Raw genomic sequence first — 23649 nt, forward strand, 5'->3', positions numbered from 1 at the left:
GGACTTGTTTCTTCAGCATTGTCCACACGTTTAAGTCAGGACTTTGGGAAGGCCTTTCTAAAACCTTAATTGTAGCCTGATTTAGCCATTCCTTTACCACTTTTAAAGTGTGTTTGGGGTCATTGTCCTGTTGGAACACCCAACTGCGCCCAAGACCTGATGATTTTAGGTTGTCCTGAAGAATTCGGAGCTAATCCTCCTTTTTCACTCTCTGTAAAGCCCCAGTTCCATTGGCAACAAAACATACCCAGAGCATAATGCTTCCACCACCATGCTTGACGGTAGGGGTGGTGTTCCTGGGGTTAAAGGCCTCACCTTTTGGCCTCCAAAAATATTGCTGGGTATTGTGGCCAAACAGCTCAATTTTTGTTTCATCTGACATCACATGGACAAAGATAAGACCTTCTGGAGGAAAGTTCTGTGGTCAGCTGAAACAAAAATTCAGCTGTTTGGCCACAATACCTTTTTGTGTCCATTGGGTCAGATTGTGGACCCTGGTAGCTGTAGTTCGGGGACCCCTGCTCTCAGGTCAAATACAATCCGTTCAACATGAATGGTTTTGCACTACAACACAATGTTTGGCCTCCAAATTGAGACTGTTTAGTTAGTGTGTGTTTTGGCAACATTGCTCATGGCAGGTGCTCCTCTGTGGCAAAATAAGGAGGGTGTTCAAAATAACTCCACCACATGTGCGTGCACTTGAGGAATGTTTTTACGTCAAGCCCACTTTAGAGACAAATTCTGGTCAGGCACCATCTTTTTACACACGTTCTCAATCAGTCAGTGTCAGTGGCATGCTCTGTAAAAAAAACAAAAGAACAACAACAGTTCCCAATCCCCAGAGTAGCCTTGCATGTGTGTAAAAGCAGAAATGACACACACGCACAATACCACATGGCCCCAGGAAAGCAGGGAAGCAAAGTGGAAAAAAAATAGAAAATAAAAGACAGATTCTTTTTTCAAATACAAGACATAAGACAGATTGGCTGCTAGCAAAGCTGGGGCAGATTAGGTGAGGCGGTCATAGCTGACAGGACTGACATGGGGTCACAGTTGCTGACAGCTCACCTGGAAACACGTGGCTAACTGTACAGCACTGTTTCAATCACACGCGCCGATCAAACGTTAGGGTGAGGCGCAGCCCCCAAGGAATTAGGGGCAGGGCAGGAAATCAGGCGTCAGGCCTGTGTGACACCTTTGAGACAACCTGACCCTGCATTCCAGCATGGTCTTGATTTAGAGGCAGTGGTGTGTGGTGTGTGTGTGTGTGTGTGAGAGAGTGAGAAAATTGATGGAGTGATACATTTCGCAATGTAGTGATTTAGCACGTGTTCGAGAGCAAAAGGGTGACGGTAAAGCTGATTTTTAAAGCAGGGGTCACCAACGCGGTGCCCGTAAGGACCAGATGAGTCGCCCGCTGGCCTGTTCTAAAAATAGCTCAAATAGCAGCACTTACCAGTGAGCTGCTTCTATTTTTTAACATTTTATTTATTTACTTGCAAGCTGGTCTCGCTTTGCTCCACATTTTTAATTCTAAGAGAGACAAAACTCAAATATAATTTGAAAATCCAAGAAAATATTTTAAAGACTTGGTCTTCACTTGTTTAAATAAATTCTTTTTTTTTTTGTTTTACTTTGCTTCTTATAACTTTCAGAAAGACAATTTTAGAGAAAAAATGCAACCTTAAAAATGATTTTAGGATTTTTACCTTTTAAATTCCTTCCTCTTCTTTCCTCACAATTTATTTTTTTTATTGTAAAGAATAATAATAATTTAATTCTTCATTTTAGCTTCTGTTTTTTCGACGAAGAATATTTGTGAAATCTTTCTTCAAACTTATTATGATTAAAATTCAAAAAAATTCTAGCAAATCTAGAAAATCTTTAGAATCAAATTTAAATCTTATTTCAAAGTCTTTCGAATTTCTTTTAAAATTTTTGTTCTAGAAAATCTAGAAGAAATAATGATTTGTCTTTATTAGACATATAGCTTGGTCCAATTTGTTATATATTCTAACAAAGTGCAGATTGGATTTTAACCTACTTAAAACATGTCATCAAAATTCCAAAATTAATCTTAATCAGAAAAAATTACTAATGAGGTTCCATTATTTATTAATTTTTTTATTTTTTCAAAAAGATTCGAATTAGCTAGTTTTTGTCTTCATTTTTTTCGGTCGAATTTTGAATTTTAAAGAGTCAAAATTGAAGATAAACTCCATCCATCCATCCATTTTCTACCGCTTATTCCCTTTTGGGGTCGCGGGGGGCGCTGGCGCCTATCTCAGCTACAATCGGGCGGAAGGCGGGGTACACCCTGGACAAGTCGCCACCTCAGAAGATAAACTATGTTTCAAAATTTAATTTTAATTTTTTTTGTGTTTTCTCCTCTTTTAAATCGTTCAATTAAGTGTTTTTTTCATCATTTATTCTCTACAAAAAACCTTCCGTAAAAGGAAAAAAATTGTAAGACGCAATGACAGACAGAAATACCCATTTATATATATATATATATATATATATATATATATATATATATATATATATATATATACTCATTAAAGGTAAATTGAGCAAATTGGCTATTTCTGGCAATTTATTTAAGTGTGTATCAAACTGGTAGCCCTTCGCATTAATCAGTGCCCAAGAAGTAATTCTTGGTTTCAAAAAGGTTGGTGACCCCTGCTGTAAAGTTTTGCCGGAAATCTTTTCAATTTGGAAAATGAGCAAGTTACTGGTGGTGAAAGCAAGCAATGTAGAATGGTACCTCGCTTTTCAGGATTAGTTTTTTGATGAAAATCTTCGGCAAAGATCTGCCGTAGTTTTTGTATACCATCTGGGTTATCGTACGGCCAAAGAAATTGCGTGTACCAAACTTATAAGTTTGTCTAAGTACCGGGTGAGTTTGTACTGGCTCCCTGTTCATTTTAGAATTGATTTTAAAACCTTGATTTTAGTTTTTAAAGCTTTACATGAACTGGCACCTCATTATATCTCGGACCGCATCCAAACTTACAATCCTGCGTGTGCTCCGAGGTCCGAGAGCCAGCTCCAGCTCGTGGTGCCCAAGACCAGACTTAAAACTAGGGGAGGCAGGGCCTTCTCTTTGGTCCGCCCTAAGCTCTGGAACACTCTGCCCCTCCATGTTCAAACTGCTCCCACAGTGGAGTGTTTTAAGTCTCGTCTTAAGACCCACTTTTATTCTTTGGCTTTTAACACTACGTGAGTTGTGTGTTCCTCTGTTGTCCTCTGTGTTTTTAAACTTTTGATTTGTATTTACTGTTTTAATTGGTTTTACCCTTTAAAATAGTTTAATTATATTTATTTTATACTGTTTTTATATTGGTTTTATATGTATTTTTTGTTTTGTTTTGTTTTATTTAGTCATTGGTGGAGCTCAGGATAGTATTTGAATATTGTTTTTAATACTGTTGTGGAGCACTTTGGAAACATTTTGTTGTTTAAATGTGCTATATAAATAAAGTGGAATGGATTTAATGCCCAAAAAAAGGATCACATGCTTTGGTAACTCACTCTCAAAACATGGCTTTATTGCAAAACTAGCTGGCGTGGCGCAGTGGAAGAGTGGCCGTGTGCAACCCGAGGGTCCCTGGTTCAAATCCCACCTAGTACCAACCTCGTCACGTCCGTTGTGTCCTGAGCAAGACACTTCACCCTTGCTCCTGATGGGTGCTGGTTGGCGCCTTGCATGGCAGCTCCCTCCATCAGTTTGCGAATGTGTGTGTGAATGGGTAAATGTGGAAGATTTGAAAGCGCTTTGAGTACCTTGAAGGTAGAAAAGCGCTATACAAGTACAACCCATTTATTCCCATTCCCCAGCTATTGAGTACAACTACAAAATAAGCCCAAAGCACTTTGGGGTCAGAAAAGGTCAGAAACACTTTTAAATTCAAGAAAAAAACTCATAGGTGTCATGATCTGCGGCCCGGATCATGTTTTGTTTAGTCATGTTCTGTTTAGTGTTGGACTCCCTTAGTTCCAGTTTTGTGCACTCCTGGGTTTGTTTTGGTCAGTATGGGTGCTGATTGGTTTCACCTGCCTCTGATTAGTGTTTGGCACGCTCACCTGCTGCCGGGCACTAATCAGAGAGCTATTTATTTACGTTGTGCGCTACACTTGATCTGGCTTCCTTATTTGCAGTATGCAACATGTTACTTTGGTTTCTTCCTATTCTCGATTCCTGATTTCTGCGCTAAGTAGTTGCCTTCGCTTCCCGAGTGATTAGCACGCTTTCCTTTTGTTTTTTCCTGTCTTTTTGTATTGTGTAGAATTTATGAAAATAAATCATATTACTACCTGCATGCTTTGTCCGGAGTTGTCTGTCTGTATCCTGGGAGAACAACCCCAGCAGTAAATGCAACTCCCACGTGACAAAAGGTGGGTTCCGTGTGACTTTTGCCTTCTCCTTCATCGATAATTGTCATCTTAAAAGTTGTAGAAGTGATGTTAAATTTTTCTTTTTCCATTTTATTTGTAGTTTAGTTTAGTTTTACATTCTATTCTGTAAACTTAGGTTCACACTGCAGAGTAAGACGTCCAATTCGGATTTTTTCGTCTAGTCCGATCTTTTATTTAGTCACTCACATTACTGAAAAAATGCGATGTCTAAATGTGAACGCAAACTGACCCTGATATGACGTCATGATGTCACACATGCTGCAGAACTAAACATGACTCTAACTCTAGTAGGTCTCAGTCTGGGCGCGTTTGCGGCATTTTCATCGATTTTTTGCAATCAAAATCAATTTTTCGGAATCAAATATTAACGTGTAGACAATTAAGAAGGAAGAGGGCGAGCATTTTGGCTCGCGCACTTTGTGGGACGTTTGCTCTCATGTCTACTCTGAAGAGCATGTTGGCGAGCAGTCTGAGACGCAGGAGTGGAGGAACATTAAGTTCCTAAAATATATTATTTTTGCCTGTTTTCTGCTGATTTGTCAAATATTTATGAGGCTTAACGCTTTTTAATGATGTCTTGGTCGAAAAAAAACGCAACCCGATGGTTCAGGCTGCAGTCCCATAACATACCGTATTTTCCGGACCATAGGGCACACCGGATTATAAAGCGCACTGCCAATGAGTGGATCTATTCAGGTATTTTTATTTCATACAAAAGGCGCACCAGGTTATAAGGCGCATTAAAGGGGTCATATTATAATTATTTCTAAATGTAAAACACTTACTTGTGGTCTATATAACATGTAAGGATGGTTCTTTGGACACATTTTGCATAGATTATGTTTTACCGCTTTCTGACCGTCGTTTCATGATGTGCCATTTTGTGGGCGGTCTTATTTATGTGTCTCACCTTCGACAGCGCCTTCTCCCCGTCATCTTTGTTATAGCGGTGTAGCGTGCAAGGACGGGGTTGGAAGAAGTGTCAAAAGATGGAGCTAACTGTTTTAATGACATTCAGACTTTACTTAAATCAATAAAAGAGCACCATCTTCTCATCCGTGCCTCAATAGTGCAACAACGCCGGAAATGTGTCCCATGAAAAACCGTTCGACTGGAACTCTAATAACTAAAGTTCTTTGGGTGAATAATGTAAACTCATTATACCGGTATGTTTTAGGTCTTTCATAGTGAGAAATAACTTAGAACTTAGGATGAATGTCACATAACAAGAAGATAGATAAAAATAAGTTGTTTATCGACAACGGAATCGACACAGACTACAATGGCGGACCTGCGCAAATTTTCAGGACTTATACAAATCCCAAATACACACCGGCATTTACCATCAGGTAAGAAAAGGTGGATTTGCATGATAATGTGAAACAAAACGCCAAATAATATGTCTGCTAATCGGTGGCATTTTGCGGTCCTTATACACACACCATAGTAATACTTGTATCTTTGACTACAGTAGCCGTAATGGGCCGACAATCCATCAAGCGGTGTGGTTTAAAGTCGTACTAAAACATTTTGAAAGTACTCAGTTCAATCCCGGGCTCGGGATCTTTCTGTGTGAAGTTTGCATGTTCTCCCTGTGACTGCGTGGGTTCCACCTGGGTACTCCAGCTTCCTCCCACTGCCAAAGACATGCACCTGGGGATAGGTTGATTGGCAACACTAAATTAGCCCTTGTTTGTGAATGTGAGTGTGAATGTTGTCTGTCCATCTGTGTTGGCCCTGTGATGAGGTGGCGACTTGTCCAGGGTTCCCCCGCCTTCCGCCCGAATGCAGCTGAGATAGGCTCCAGCACCCCCCGCATCGCCAAAAGGGACACGCGGTAGGAAATGGATGGATGGATGGCATTTAAAATTTTGCTGTTATTTACTGGCGTCATATTGCAGTCTACACGTATCTCTTATGTCTGACAACCATTTACAGGTCACACTTATTACACTATGTGCCAATTAAAATTGCATCGAGGTTGGTAAGCACAACCAGAATTATTCCGTACATTAGTTACTTTAGGATTATAAGGCGCACTGTCGAGTTTTGAGAAAGCAAAAGGATTTTAAGTGCGCCTTATAGTCCCAAAAATACGGTACATACCTGATTTATAGCCATATATGAAACATGCATGTGTAGGATTTGAAAAACTCCGCATAATACTGTTAAAAATAACATAAAAAATCTGATACAAGTCAAATATGGGCAAACAAATCGGAATTGATCTCCCAACGATAGTGGATAATTGTCAAGAGGGTTCACTCCACTTCTTTCTTTCCGCTATGGATAGCTCAAAAAGTTACAACTGGATTTTCATCTACCTTTCAGGAAATGTACGAAACGGGATAAGAAAAAAGTTATTAGATTTGGGGGGTGATCTGGATTTTGGTACCTTACGTTTATGCCACAAACTTCTGCACGTGTACAGCAGCCGCCCTGCCTTCACCCGCAGAGACAAAGACAGATAAGAAGAATCATTCTATTTCCTTTTTTTCCGCCAAAGATAGCTTTAAAAGGATTTGGGGCTGATTTTGATTAAACTTCCAGGAAATGTCAGAAATAGGATAAGAAACAATATATATATATATATATATATATTTTTTTTTTTTTTACTAATGGGAGGTAAAGCTCCAGTTTTAAGCCACCAGTAAGGTTTAAGAATATTAATTCCGATGATAATATTGATATAGTCCAAATTTATATATCAAGTAGTACAAAGGAAGACCTGACGGGAACATGTCAAGAAGTACTCACACTTCCTGTGGTACCCAGGGACAGATGGTTCATTTGTTGGGTGAGGGGTGCCATCATGCTGGCAGGCTGCATGGACATTGTGTGGTCCATTGCTGGCGTGATCACTGCACCCTGGAGAAACAGACAGACAAAAAAATTAACCACGCAACCAAATATTTAGGACCACTTTAGGACACATTTTCAGTCAGTTTCCTTATTCAGTACAAAGTTCGCTAAAGGCGGGGCTGTGCCATGTGTATGTTGGTACACCTTATTCCCTGACAACATTCAAGACTGTGCTGGCTGCCTGGTCAGCGAGCCTGGGCTTTTAGCTCAGTGGTCAGCACACTCTCCTCTCATGCTGACGATCAGGGTTCACGTGCCTGGAATAAAGCCAGGAGTCCGAACCGCCTGGGTTACATTTACAATGTAACATATACCGTATTTTACGGACTATAAGCCGCTATTTTTTTCCAACGCTTTCAGACCTGCGGCTTATAAAATGGTGTGGCTAATTCCAGGGGCGTCACTAGACCTAATACTGTACTGGGGCACACCTGGGGCACGAATAATCAATGTGAGAGTGCAAAGCGCGCAAGCAAAAACAATTTTAGCACTTATTTGTCATAAAAATATACATAAATAGTGCTTTAAACTATAAAATCATATCAGATTATGTTGTATGGATCTTTAATTAACCACCTGAAATTAACTAATGCATTTGACCTACTTGTGCACTTTTTTACTCCAGACTTCTAAACTGCTACTGGTAAAAGCAAAAAGGAAGAGCAATGAATCTTTTTGAAATATATTTTGCAGTAATCATTTGCAAATTTAACATCTACAAAAGTAAAACAAAAAATAAAGCACCCCTACATCTCTGGGTTCTTTTATATTATTTAATTTCCATTTATGGCAATGTGGCTAATCCTATTTCAGATACACAAAGCTAAAATATACAAAAAACAATAAAGCCACAGTAGTAGAATAAATGAACAACTGTTGTGTGTCTGTTCAGGGAATCATTTTCTGAGAACTGTAACGTCTCCTTTTCATTTTTGCAAAGTGGTCAATCACTCTGGACAGACATGGAAATATTACAGTAACTGTTATACAGTTGACCAGTGGTTCCCAACTGCTGGGTCGTGACATAAAAGTGGATTGTGTGCCATTTTCAGTGAGTCGCAGTCAGATGTGTGCATGAAAAAAAAAAAGTTTAGGGAGAAAAAAATCAAATTGTGGCAACAAAACCCAGATATATTTAGCCATTTTTCTAGTGACTATTAGTGAGTATTTTAGCAAAATGCAAACCGACTAACAAGTTGGAGGAGGACTCAGGACAGACATGGAAATATATTTTTAAAAAATCTAAATGGGGCAACAAAACCTGATATTTTCAGCCATCTTTCTGGTAACAAATACAGAAATGTTACTATTTTTTCTGGAAACAAAACCAGATGCTTTAGCTGTAGCCATTTTTCTGGTGACAAAACAAGATTATTTTAGTCAAAGTCACACCGATTAACAAGACAAGTCTACTATGCTATTTTTCTGTGAAATAAACTTGAATGATTTAAAATTTGGCACACGACTTGATGATATGGAAAAATGTTTTTCTTCCTGAAGATAAACCATTTGAGAAGCACTCAACTCACACATGCTGACTCCAAATCATCATTGATGCAGAACCAGCAGACAATAACCAACATTATGTTTCATGTTGATTGGAAATTCCCCCGACAGCTCGTACAGCAAATGAATATGTTTGTCTCGATACAAGGAATAACGTTAACTAACTTAGCATCAACTTAAGACAATGATGTTGCTTAGCTATCTAGGACTTCACTTACATCTCTCATTCCTCGCTGCTTCTTCCCTGCTGCGGGAAAATAACTTTCTGATATCCATCTAGGAGTTACAGTTTGAGTCAAATCAAAATCAAAATAATATAATTAAATTGTTGTTGGCTAACGTTACCTACCTCACGCGGTGATTCTCATCCTCTCCCTCCCTCTCTCTCTCTGCCTCTCTCTCTCTCTCTCTCTCAACTGAAGTCTCGATACACACGTGAATAAATTACCATATTAATTAGCAATGTTCTCATTGTTACGTGGAGTGAATACAGTAGCAATCAATTACCATACTAAGTAGTATGTGTGCTGTTGTCTATGTTATGTAGACTTAAAACTCTGAAGCGTTTTTTTTTTTTTTTATTGGTGACATTTTTACTGGGGCACTGCAGACCAACACTGGGGCACGTGCCCCACTGAAATCTATCTGGTGACGCCACTGGCTAATTCATAGATTTTTATACTGTTCCCCTAGCATTCAAAAAAGCGGTTATTCATCCTCTTCTTAAAAGACCTAACCTCGATCCTGACCTCATGGTAAACTACCGACCGGTGTCTCACCTTCCCTTTATTTCAAAAATCCTCGAAAAAATTGTTGCGGAGCAGTTAAATGAACACTTAGCGTCTAACAATCTATGTGAAACCTTTCAATCCGGTTTCAGGGCAAATCACTCCACGGAGACAGCCCTCGCAAAAATGACTAATGATCTATTGCTAACGATGGATTCTGATGCGTCATCTATGTTGCTGCTCCTCGATCTTAGCGCTGCTTTCGATACCGTCGATCATAATATTTTATTAGAACGTATCAAAACACGAATTGGTATGTCAGACTTAGCCCTGTCTTGGTTTAACTCTTATCTTACTGATAGGATGCAGTGTGTCTCCCATAACAATGTGACCTCGGACTACGTTAAGGTAACGTGTGGAGTTCCCCAGGGTTCGGTCCTTGGCCCTGCACTCTTCAGCATCTACATGCTGCCGCTAGGTGACATCATACGCAAATACGGTATTAGCTTTCACTGTTATGCTGATGACACCCAACTCTACATGCCCCTAAAGCTGACCAACACGCCGGATTGTAGTCAGTTGGAGGCGTGTCTTAATGAAATTAAACAATGGATGTCCGCTAACTTTTTGCAACTCAACGCCAAAAAAACGGAAATGCTGATTATCGGTCCTGCTAGACACCGAACTCTATTTAATAATACAACTCTAACATTTGACAACCAAACAATTAAACAGGGCGACACGGTAAAGAATCTGGGTATTATCTTCGACCCAACTCTCCCCTTTGAGGCACACATTAAAAGCGTTACTAAAACGGCCTTCTTTCATCTCCGTAATATCGCTAAAATTCGCTCCATTCTGTCCACTAAAGACGCTGAGATCATTATCCATGCGTTTGTTACGTCTCGCCTCGACTACTGTAACGTATTATTTTCGGGTCTCCCCATGTCTAGCATTAAAAGATTACAGTTGGTACAAAATGCGGCTGCTAGACTTTTGACAAGAACTAGAAAGTTTGATCACATTACGCCTGTACTGGCTCACCTGCACTGGCTTCCTGTGCACTTAAGATGTGACTTTAAGGTTTTACTACTTACGTATAAAATACTACACGGTCTAGCTCCATCCTATCTTGCCGATTGTATTGTACCATATGTCCCGGCAAGAAATCTGCGTTCAAAGGACTCCGGCTTGTTAGTGATTCCCAAAGCCCAAAAAAAGTCTGTGGGCTATAGAGCGTTTTCCGTTCGGGCTCCAGTACTCTGGAATGCCCTCCCGGTAACAGTTCGAGATGCCGCCTCAGTAGAAGCATTTAAGTCTCACCTTAAAACTCATTTGTATACTCTAGCCTTTAAATAGACTCCCTTTTTAGACCAGTTGATCTGCCGTTTCTTTTCTTTTTCTTCTATGTCCCACTCTCCCTTGTGGAGGGGGTCTGGTCCGATCCGGTGGCCATGTACTGCTTGCCTGTGTATCGGCTGGGGACATCTCTGCGCTGCTGATCCGCCTCCGCTTGGGATGGTTTCCTGCTGGCTCCGCTGTGAACGGGACTCTCGCTGCTGTGTTGGATCCGCTTTGGACTGGACTCTCGCGACTGTGTTGGATCCATTGTGGATTGAACTTTCACAGTATCATGTTAGACCCGCTCGACATCCATTGCTTTCCTCCTCCTCTCATAGTCATCATTGTCACCGATGTCCCACTGGGTGTGAGTTTTCCTTGCCCTTATGTGGGCCTACCGAGGATGTCGTGGTGGTTTGTGCAGCCCTTTGAGACACTAGTGATTTAGGGCTATATAAGTAAACATTGATTGATTGATTGATTGATATGCTAATAGCCAATTTTTTTTCATGGAACGCACACACAGAAACTCAAAAGGTGTGTTATTGTTTGTGCTATTGTGCCATCTTTTGGAGAAGTTCGCTCATTATTTGTGTTGTGTACTTTGAACCGGATGTATAACCATAGCGTTTCTGCTCAAAAGGTTTCCATATTCATCACTTCAATCAACGTTTGTAAGCTTTACAATATAACTACAACTATTTATTTTCTAACAAAACCGACCCTTGTCTGATGTCTGTAGGAGTGCTTCCATGCCTATTTGTACGTGCTATCGTACTGTACAGTAATCAAGTAAGCATTGTTAGCATTAACAGATACGTTAACATGTTTACAAATGCCTGTGTTAGTATTACTAACTTACAATGACATTGTTTTTGTTTTCGGAAATTCACCAAAACGTGATCATGGAGTTATTGAGTCTGTTTAACTGATTGGAGAGCTAGCTTCCGCAGTTAGCGGGTCCATGTCGATGACTTCTCGACGCTGTTTTACTGCCGTGTTGCAGGCACCGTTCGGAAACAATATTCACAAAATCTTTCGTATCGGGATGTATCTGGTGTTTATGGTCCAGTGAGGCTAATATATGTAAGAATAACAATTTCTTTCAAAGATTGCTGGGTGCACTCTACAACCCCAAAAATATAGAACATTTGATAAGCATCGAATGAGTTGTATCTGTTTTTAAACGCTAAATCAGATGTTCACACAACAGTGAGCTTGTTAGCTTCTATTAAATTCTGATGGTTGTCTGCCAACTTTCTCAATTATAATTAATATATTAACTAAATACTTCATTGTTATTTTTGTTTACATTCTTTTCAGACAACTTTTCATGAACATTTTTACATACAGTACATGCTAAAAGTTAGCGTTTTCTTTAGTTTCACGACTATTGGAGATTGTCACCGAAGGCATCAACACTATGAATGAACACGTGGAGTTATTTACTTAACAAAAAACATGTTTTAACATTGAGTTTCTTCAAAATAGCCACCCTTTGCGCTGATTACTGTTTTGCACACTCTTGGCATTCTCTCGACGAGCTTCAAGAGGTAGTCACCGGAAATGGTTTTCACTTCACAGGTGGGCTTGAGGTTCATAGAGAGAATGCCCAGGGCGTGCATAGCAGTAATCAGAGCAAAGGGTGGCTATTTTGAAGAAACTACAATATAAAACATGTTTTCAGTTATTTCACCTTTTTTTTATTAGGTTCATAACTCCGCATGTGTTCATTCATAGTTTTGATGCCTTCAGTGACCATCTACAAATAGTCATGAAAACAAAGAAAATGCCTTGAATGAAGAGATGTGTCCAAACTTTTGGCCTGTACTGTACATTTTGTTTGAACAATATGTAAAAGTAAATTTTTTTTTCTTAACAAAAGTATATAAAGTTTACATTGCTAGTTGTAATGTGCTATAATTTTGGTATTCATGGAGTTGATTGCATTTTGTTGTTTGTCTACATTTTTCTGAAATATTTCCTCCATTTTTCAACAGTTTTCATGTCTTTTGTGGCTTTCTGTGCTTTATTCTTTTTTGTAAGCATAAATGATGTGCTTATTGTGGTATCTCCTATTTCATTATCCATGCATTTTTGTTGATCTTTGAAACAAAAGGAAAGGCAGCAGTAAAAACATCTTTGTGTTTCATTTTTCTTTTGTCTTTTACAAGATTGGATTGACGATGAGTTTTCTTCGTCTGCGAATCTATACCCTGGCACCGGGAAATGATCATCAGCATGCATCTCAAGCCTTTGTGATCATCGCCGGGTAGGCTTTGGAACACGTCGAGCTGCTTGAGGTCATCGATGTCTGCTTCAATACATTCTTTATCTCGGACATGAAATACTGGAAGCAATGTAAGAATTGATGGGCCAGGAGGGGGAGTCCAATCTGGTAAAGTTAAGTTTCTTCAACTATTATTCTTGCAAGATGAGCTAACGGCCTCAAAAACGGCTCGTTACTACCGGCATACACACACATTTAAAAATGGACACAAAGCCTGTTACTGTTGTCATTGTTGAGCTGAATGTTTTAATCTGAATGATGCATTATTGTATATTGGATATTTTAGTACATTTTTCAAATAATCCAGTACAGTGGTAGCTCATTTTAAGTGTGCGCCAACGTCTCGCTGCTAATTGTCATGCGTTAAATTGTGTGGCAAATTATGCCGTGTACAGTTTTCTGATATGATTGATATGAAGGCTGTCCACAAGGTTGCGTAGTGTGTTTATAGGAATTTTCCACCATTCTCCCAAAAGCACATTGGTGAGGTCACACACTGTTGTTGGTCGAGAAGGCCTGGCTGCCAGTCTCTATTTTAATTCATTTTAAAAATGTTCTAACAGGTTCAGGTCAGGACTCTGTGCAGGCCAGTCAAGTTCATCTACACCAGACTCTGTTATCCATGTCTTTATGGACCATGCTTTGTGCACTGGTGGACAATTATCTTGGAAGAGGAAGGGGCCCACTCCAGACTGTTCCTGCAAGGTTCGGAGCATGGAATTTTCCAAAATATTTTGGTATCCTGGAGCATTCAAAGTTTCTTTCACTGGAACTAAGGGGCCAAGCCCAACAGCTGAAAAAGAACCCCACACCATAGTTTCTCCACTGACCCCTCTCTGTCAGTTTGCGTGGCCTACCACTTTGTGGCTGAGTTGGTGTTGTTTCCAAACTCTTCAATTATCTTATAATAAAGTTGACAGTTGACTTTGGAATACTTAGGAGCGAGGAAATTTCACGACTGGATTTGTTGCACAGGTGGTATCCTATGACAGTTCCACACTGGAAATCACTGAGCTCCTGAGAGCAGCCCACCAGTATTTCACAAATGTTTGAAGAAACAGTCTACATGCCTAAGTCCTTGATTTTATACACCTTTGGATTTCATACACCTGATTCTGATCATTTGGATGGGTGGCCATATACTTTTGGCAATATAGTGTAGCCTTGGGTGCAAATGTCCATCACAAGCTCTTCAGAGAGTAGTGGCGCTTGCTCAAAGGACATTGGGGAACTTAAAGGATAGCAGCAGTTGGATTTTAGGAGGAAGTGTTTAGACATTCACAGCATCTGGTAGGAAGCCCTCACAGGTAGGAGTAAAGAATAGGGGTTGGATGTCAACTGACTCAAACAGATCAGAGGAAAGCAACAAACTGAGCTTTGTCCAGACTGGCTGGCTCCAAGACTAGAGTTACGAAGACTGGGTGTCTTCGTGTGAAAGGTATCTAAGGACAGGGGACAGAGAGGACAGCAGAAGACTAATAGGCCCATACTCTTTCTCCTGGAAACTGCAGTTCTAGTCTGAGGCTCGCTGAAACAAATAAAGCTTTTTGTTTGACGATTCCTCGTTGGCGTCTTCTTGGCTCATCATGCATCACATGGCCAAAAATTATTCAACAATTGTTTTCGGGTCTCCCCATGTCTAGCATTAAAAGATTACAGTTGGTACAAAATAAGGCTGCTAGACTTTTGACAAGAACAAGAAAGTTTGATCATATTAGGTCTATACTGGCTCACCTGGACTGGCTTCGTGTGCACTTAAGATGTGACTTTAAGGTTTTACTACTTACGTATAAAATACTACACGGTCTAGCTCCATCCTATCTTGCCGATTGTATTGTACCATATGTCCCGGCAAGAAATCTGCGTTCAAAAGACTCCAGCTTATTAGTGATTCCTAAAGCCCAAAAAAAGTCTGCGGGCTATAGAGCGTTTTTCGTTCGGGCTCCAGTACTCTGGAATGCCCTCCCGGTAACAGTTTGAGATGCTACCTCTGTAGAAGCATTTAAGTCTCACCTTAAAACTCATTTGTATACTCTAGCCTTTAAATAGACCTCCTTTTTAGACCAGTTGATCTGCCGCTTCTTTTCTAGTTTCTCCTATGTCCCCCCCTCCCTTGTGGAGGGGCTCCGGTCCGATGACCATGGATGAAGTACTGGCTGTCCAGAGTCGAGACCCAGGATGGACCGCTCGTCGGGACCCAGCATGGACTACTCGCCTGTGTATCGGTTGGGGACATCTCTACGCTGCTGATCCGACTCCTCTTGGGATGGTCTCCTGTGGACGGGACTCTCGCTGCTGTCTTGGATCCGCTTTGAACTGAACTCTCGCGGCTGTGTTGGAGCCACTATGGATTGAACTTTCACAGTATCATGTTAGACCCGCTCGACATCCATTGCTTTCGGTCCCCTAGAGAGGGGGGGTTGCCCACATTTGAGGTCCTCTCCAAGGTTTCTCATAGTCAGCATTGTCACTGGCGTCCCACTGGATGTGAATTCTCCCTGCCCACTGGGTGAGTTTTCCTTGCCCTTATGTGGGTTTTTCCGAGGATGTCGTAGTCGTAATGGTTTGTGCAGTCCTTTGAGACATTTGTGATTTGGGGCTATATAAATAAACATTGATTGATTGAATTGCAAGCAGAAAATATTGTTAAAATTATTCCCCGCCATTAGTTGGACAAGCAAATGTCCAGGTAAACACTGTAAGATCGGACCAAAACGTCCGGTCTTACTCGCATTAGCTTAAAGCTATAAATCGACAAAACTGTTTTTTTTCCAAGCATGGGAGGGAAGAAAATGAGTGTGAAGGACAGGGTTGAGTTGAAGACGTGGATGATAATCATTGATTTAAATCAAGAAATCATGAAAAATATGACAGACAAGCAATTCAAGTGTATTACTACTAGTCTGCATCATACTGAAGCAAAATGATTCTAACACCAGCCAATAAATTTATCTAAACTGCGGACATTTATATGTGAAAATATGGACAAACTGCTGAAAGTGTGTTTGACGGAGTATGTATTTTGTTATATGTTTTTAGAGAAACAGTGACATAGATATTGTAATTGTAATCTATTTTCTTTTGAATTAGACTGTTGTGTTAAATTCATCTGGCATATTTGTAAATGAAAAAAACAACAACATTTGGATATATTGTAGCTGTTTGACGCTTCAAGTTGGGTTGAGTAGTATAACAATTATACATGTGGTTGAAACAAACCAGCACTGTGATCAATTTGATCCAGCGAGTTGGGTTGAAAATGAAACCCAGCAGGTTAGGGTTGAAAACAAAAAAAACAAAACGAAAGGTAAAGCTATTTACAAACCCCGTTCCCATATGAGTTGGGAAATTGGGTTGGATGTAAATATAAACGGAATACAATGATTTGCAAATCCTTTTCAATCTATATTGAGTTGAACACACTACAAAGACAATATATTTGATGTTCAAACTCATAAACTTTATTTTTTTTTGCAAATAACAATTAACTTATAATTTCATGGCTGCAACACGTGCCAAAGTAGTTGGGAAAGGGCATGTTCACCACTGTGTTACATAACCTTTTCTTTTAACAACACTCAATAAATGTTTGGGAACTGAGGAAACTAATTGTTGAAGCTCTGAAAGTGGAATCAGTTCCCATTCTTTTTTTACGCAGAGTTTGAGTCGTTCAACAGTCCGTTGTCTCCGCTGTCGTATTTTACGCTTCATAATGCGCCACACATTTTCGATGGTAGACATGTCTGGACTGCACAGGCGGGCCAGGAAAGTACCCGCACTCTTTTACTACAAATCCACACTGTTGTAACACGTGGCTTGGCATTGTTTTGCTGAAATAAGCAGGGGCGTCCATGATAACGTTGCTTGGATGACAACATATGTTGCTCCAAAACCTGCATGGACCACTCAGCATTAATGGGGCCCTCACAGATGAGTAAGTTACCCATGCCTTGGGCACTAGTACACCCCCATACCATCACAGATGCTGGCTTTTGAACTTTGCGCCTATAACAATCCGAATAGTTATTTTTCTCTTTGTTCCGGAGGACACCACGTCCACAGTTTCCAAATATAATTTGGAATGTGGACTCGTCAGACTACAAAACACCTTTCCACTTTGCATCAGTCCATTTTAGATGAGCTCGGGCCCAGCGAAGCCAGCGGCATTCCTTGGTGTTGTTGATAAATGGGTTTGGCTTTGCATAGTAGAGTTTTAACTTGCACTTACAGATGTAGCAACCAACTGTAGTTACTGACAGTGGTTTTATGAAGTGTTCCTGAGCCCATGTGGTGATATCCTTTACACACTGATGTCTGTTTCTGATGCAGTACCGCCTGAGGGCTCAACGGTCCGTAATATCATCGCTTACGTGCAGTGATTTCTTCAGATTCTCTGAACCTTTTGATGATTTTACAGATTGTAGATGGTAAAATCCCTAAATTCCTTGCAATAGCTCATTGAGAAATGTTGCTCTAAAACTGTTCGACAATTTGCTTACAAAGTGGTGACCCTCGCCCCATCCTTGTTTGTGAATTACTTAGCATTTTATGGAAGCTGTTTTTATACCCAATCATGGCACCCATCTGTTCCCAATTAGCCTGCACACCCGTGGGATGTTCCAAATAAGTGTTTGATGAGCATTCCTCAGCTTTATCAGTATTTATTGCCACCTGCCCCAACTTCTTTGTCACATGATGGTGGCATCAAATTCTAAAGTTAATGATTATTTGCAAAAAAAAAAATGTTTATCAGTTTGAAAATCAAATATGTTTTCTTTGTAGCATATTCAACCGATTATGGGTTGAAAATGATTTGCAAATCATTGTATTCCATTTATATTTACATTTAACACAATTTCCCAACTCATATGGAAACGGGGTTTGTAATAGGAATGCCTTCCGAATAACTATGTGGAGATTTTGGTCAACCAGGCGGCAGCCCTGCTGTGTGAAAACAGGGACAACAGAAGAAAAATATCCTTATGGCTATTTCTGCTGCATTTGCATCAATGTAGATTCATGTACATTGCCACTGTCTAACAAACTGATGCATAAAATAAGCGGTGCACCATCAACAGTGTGAATGGTGGAGATGGTGACCTTGACCCGGGACATTATGGATCGGGAAAACACTTCAAAGTCCTTCTCAATCCCACCTACTCATCTTACAAGAATGTCTGGGGAGTCAGAAGTGGGCTGAGGTTGCTAAAAAAAAAAACAAAAAAAAAAAGCTAAAAAGCTCAGAGGAAGCAGGCCCCAGAGGTGGTTGAGCTCCAGGCTTGGGATGCGGTGGGGCTGTCTCGGTGGAATCGCTTTGCAAAATCACGGTTAAATCGGGGATAGTGCTTCTGGATGGGCAGACTTGGGGTGGTGGTAACCCGTTTTACAAAGGGGGACCATTGTGTGCATTCCAAATACAAGCTCTTCTCCAGTATATCCTTAGACCAGGTGTACGCCACAGATAGATATGTGGCCCGTTTCAAAATAATTTTCACTTAAAAAGACAAAAAACATTAAAAAAAACTAACAAAAAAAGTGGAATAAATAGCAAACAGGTAGCAACTATAGCAAGAAATAATTGAAATTTTGGTGGTTGTGTCTCTGCTTGAAAACAACTCTGTTTGTATTCGTACTGAAAATGAAAACATCAAAATGACCCCCATCTTTTGATTTTTCAGTATGCAGCTGTCAGTGGAAAGAAAAAAAAAACACCCCTGCTTTACACTAAATGTGGCAGGGTTGGTTTTGTACATTTTATGTTATCAAGTAGGGCTTCACGGTGGCAGAGGGGTTAGTGCGTCTGCCTCACAATACGAAGTTCCTGCAGTCCTGGGTTCAAATCCAGGCTCGGGATCTTCCTGTGTGGAGTTTGCATGTTCTCCCCGTGAATGCGTGGGTTCCCTCCGGGTACTCTGGCTTCCTCCCACTTCCAAAGACATGCACCTGGGGATAGGTTGATTGGCAACACTAAATCGGCCCTAGTGTGTGAATGTGAGTGTGAATGTTGTCTGTCTATCTGTGTTGGCCCTGCGATGAGGTGGCGACTTGTCCAGGGTGTACCCCGCCTTCCGCCCGATTGTAGCTGAGATAGGCGCCAGCGCCCCCCGCGACCCCAAAAGGGAATAAGCGGTAGAAAATGGATGGATGTTATCAAGTAGGCAGGGCCACTCCTGGCCAAACTGAGGCCCTAAGCAGTATCCATTTGGAGCTCTCCTTTTACATTTCTTCACAATTACTATATGTTTTTGTAATATTATTTATTTATGATCCATCCATCCATCCATCATCTTCCGCTTATCCGAGGTCGGGTCGCGGGGGCAACAGCCTAAGCAGGGAAACCCAGACTTCCCTCTCCCCAGCCACTTCGTCTAGCTCTTCCCGGGGGATCCCGAGGCGTTCCCAGGCCAGCCGGGAGACATAGTCTTCCCAACGTGTCCTGGGTCTTCCCCGTGGCCTCCTACTGGTTGGACGTGCCCTAAACACCTCCCTAGGGAGGCGTTCGGGTGGCATCCTGACCAGATGCCCGATATTAATGGGAAACATTTTTTTATATATATTTTTTTCTTTAAGCAAACCTGAATTCAAATGAATGCATGTTTTGTGCTAAAACAAATTTACCATATTTTTCAGACCATAGGGCGCACTGGATTAAAAGGCGCACTGCCGACGAGCGAGTCTATTCAGTTTTATTTTCATATAAAAGGCGCACCGGATTATGAGGCGCATTAAAAGGGTCATATTATTATTATTATTTTTTTCCAAATTGAAACACTTCCTTGTGGTCTACATAACATGTAATCGTGGTTCTTTTGTAAAAATGTTGCATAGATTATGTTTTACAGATCATCTTCAAGCCGCTTTTTGACAGTCGCTTCAGGATGCGCAATTTTGTGGGCGGTCTTATTTACGTGGCTCACCTTCGACAGCGTCTTCTCCCCGTCATCTTTGTTGTAGCGGTGTAGCGTGCAAGGACGGGAGTGGAGGAAATGTCAAAAGATGGCGCTAACTGTTTATGACATTCAGACTTTATTTGAATCAACAACGGAGCAGCATCTCCTCATCCGTGGTTTAATAATGCGACAACGCTGGAAATGTGTCCTGTGAAAAAAAGGTCCAACCCGAACCCTCTATTAACTAAAGTTCTGTGGGTGAATTAGGTAAACCCACAACAGTTACCATGAATTGATTTATGTGGACCCCGACATAAACAAGTAAAAATAATTATTTGTGTGTTAGCATTTAGTGGTCAATTGTACGGAATATGTACTGTACTGTGCAATCTACTAATACAAGTTTCAATCAATCAATCAATCAATCAATCAATCAGTTTTTAGCGCTTTGATAGCTAGTCTATTGACATATGAAAGTAAGAACTTTACACTACTTTATATTAAATATGGCAACAGTGGAAGATGAATGCCACTTAAGAAGAGAGAGAAAAAGAAGAAGCTTATGACTACGGTGTCGGCACGGACTACAATTGCGGTTGCGCGCACATTTTCAGGCCTTATGCAGATCCCAAATACACATCAGCAGGTACCAGAAGGTAAGAAAAGTTGGTTTTGCGTAATATTGCAAAATAAAACGGCAGATAATAAGTCTGCTAATAGGTGACATTTTGTGGTCCTTATACACACCATAATAATACTGGTATGTTTAATGCGTCCACAATCCATCAAGCGATGCGGATTCATAGTGTACCGGAGTCGTACTAAAAACATTTTGACAGATTTTTGAGCGCCGTGTGTAATGTTATATCTTCACAGTGGAACATTTAAAGTTTTGGTGTTGTTTACTGCCATCATATTGCAGTCTACATGTATCTCTTTTGTATGACTTCCAAATCCACTCGTCACACTTATCATTATGTATGTACCTAATCAGTGGACTGGTGGTTAGAGTGTCCGCCCTGAGATCGGTAGGTTGTGAGTTCAAACCCCGGCCGAGTCATACCAAAGACTATAAAAATGGGACCCATTACCTCCCTGCTTGGCACTCAGCATCAAGGGTCGGAATTGGGGGTTAAATCACCATAAATGATTCCCGGGCGTGGCACCGCTGCTGCCCACTGCTCCCGTCACTTCCCAGCGGGTGAACAAAGGGATGGGTCGAATGCAGAAGACAAAATTCACCACACCTAGTGTGTGTGTGACAATCATTGGTACTTTAACATTAACCTTAGCACAAGAAAATAACACACCTTCTGAGTTTCTCTGTCGGTGCAATATGAAAAGTGATGGATTGAATATAAAACATTATGGCTGTTGAAAAAAAAATCAATAAAGTAACCACACCATTCTATATATGTATCAAATAAAATAGCTTTGAGGTCAGTAAGCACAACCAGAATTATGCCGTACATTAGGCTCGCTGTCGATTTTTGTGAAAATGAAAGGATTTTAAGTGTGCCTTATAGTCTGAAAAATATGGTAATACTATGAGAAAGTCCAGGGAGATTTGCTATTATATTCTTATCAGTGACCGAGCAGGAAGGGGCTATTATTACGTTTGTAGCCCTGCAAGTGGGGTTCCTAGCTTGTTCAAGCTATTTAGTAGCCTGAACAAGCAACATGGTTAATCATTGAATGCTAAAAACGTTATGACAGACCACCTAAAACATTTTTTTATTGAATGAGAAACCCAAAATGTACATGAAACCAAAGAATGTGGGACTTACAATACTACCTATGAACATATGAAACATATGAAAGTCACACCCCTCTCGATCGACATACTTTACAATCAAGCGAAACTTAACAAAAATGCAACAAACACAGAAAAATATGAACGCGAAGGGTAAAAAAACCCATCTACAATCTGATATATCTAATATATAACTAAGCTTTAGAACTTTCTTGTAACAATCTCCTTCCACGTCTGTCCCTAACACCCGCATTTCAGGCTGGCCGCTCTAAAAACTCTCTGTGGAAACGCTCCCCACCCAGACTACTTGGTGCCTCGTCTGAGTTGCTGTGACTTACATTACCATAGTTAATAACTAGATGACCATAGTAATTAGTGTATCTGTAACGGCGGGGTTTTTGCAGCTTACTGTGAGGTTTGTTCCCCCGGGATGCAAACGTACTATTCCGGAGAGGACTTGCGGGTAGGAACATGATTTAATCTTAATTACACTAGAGGTACAAAACAGAAAACAAGGCGAAGGAACAAGGTGGCGATCGCACTTGAAGCTAATGCAAAGACTTAGCGCAGAAACATGGAACTTCACGAAACTGTGGCATGAAACAAGCAAAACTTTCAGGGACACGGCATGCCGCGAACAAATAGCATAAACAATGGCATGGAACAAACAAAACTTACTTGGCAAGGCATGAGGTAAACACTTAACATAAACTATGGCATTGTGTGAAACAAACACGAAACTGTGGCATGAAACAACTACCAATAACTATGGCATAGAACAAATACGAAACTGTGGCATGAAACTAATATTGACGCCAGGCTGACTGACTGGCACAGGCAGGCTTATATAATGTCTCTTGATTGGAAATGGGTGCGCGTCCCGAACACCAGAGGCAGGTGAAAATCATAAGTAGTTATGGTAACTAAAACAAACAAGGGTGCACAAAAACAGAAACTAATTTTAAAGCTAACAGAACTTAACAAACATGATCCAGGCCACAGATCATGACAATATCATGCAAACGCCCAGATTCCAACCTTTGAAATACTTTGTATATTTCAAGACTGAAGGTCATTTGAAAACATCAATGCACATCATGATGGCAGCTACAGTTTCCATCTTAAAGATCGAAAAAAATAATTTGGGAATGTCTGGCGGGCCGGATTGAAAAGCTTAACGGGCCGCATGTGGCCCCTGGGCCTTAATTTGCCCAGATCTGCTCTAGATCGTCCCTCTACACCAGGGGTGTCCAAACTTTTTCCACTGAGGGCCACACACGGAAAAATTCAAACATGCAGGGGCCGTTTTGATATTTTTCATTTTCAAACCATAAAAAAAATATATAGATTATTTTTTTTATTTACCTTTAGGACTCCCAGGGACCATAGAGGGTCTCTGTCATTAACATGTTAGAAAATAAGTCTAAAAATGATTTTCATTTTTTATGTAACGCTTACATCCATCCATCCATCCATTTTCTAACGCTTATTCCCTTTTGGGGTCGCGGGGGGCGCTGGCGCCTATCTCAGCTACAATCGGGCGGAAGGCGGGGTAGACCCTGGACAAGTCGCCACTTCATCGCAGGGCCAACACAGATAGACAACATTCACACTCACATTCACACACTTGGGCCAATTTAGTGTTGCCAATCAACCTATCCCCAGGTGCATGTCTTTGGAAGTGGGAGGAAGCCGGAGTACCGGAGGGAACCCACGCATTCACGGGGAGAACATGCAAACTCCACACAGAAAGATCCCGAGCCAGGATTTGAACCCGGGACTGCAGGACTTCCGTATTGTGAGGCAGACGCACTAACCCCTCTTCCACCGTAACGCTTACAGTAAATCTCTATATCAACT

At 40.8% G+C, this 23649-nt stretch overlaps 1 protein-coding gene across 3 annotated transcripts in view; it reads right to left on the bottom strand.

Annotated features, from left to right (window-relative positions):
- The window catches only part of rbms3 (RNA binding motif, single stranded interacting protein), an 807584-nt gene that overhangs the window by 63605 nt on the left and 720330 nt on the right, over positions 1 to 23649 (bottom strand). For all 3 annotated transcript variants that reach the window (XR_009803506.1, XM_061882138.1, XM_061882137.1), the window contains exon 11: positions 7177 to 7287. Coding sequence is in view for 2 of the 3 variants with exons in the window: in XM_061882138.1 (XP_061738122.1) it covers positions 7177 to 7287 (111 nt within the window). In the remaining variant the exon portion in view is untranslated. The remainder of the gene's footprint in view (positions 1 to 7176; positions 7288 to 23649) is intronic.

The sequence above is a fragment of the Nerophis ophidion genome, linkage group LG21 (genome assembly GCF_033978795.1).
Source record: "Nerophis ophidion isolate RoL-2023_Sa linkage group LG21, RoL_Noph_v1.0, whole genome shotgun sequence".
Lineage (NCBI taxonomy): Eukaryota > Metazoa > Chordata > Actinopteri > Syngnathiformes > Syngnathidae > Nerophis > Nerophis ophidion.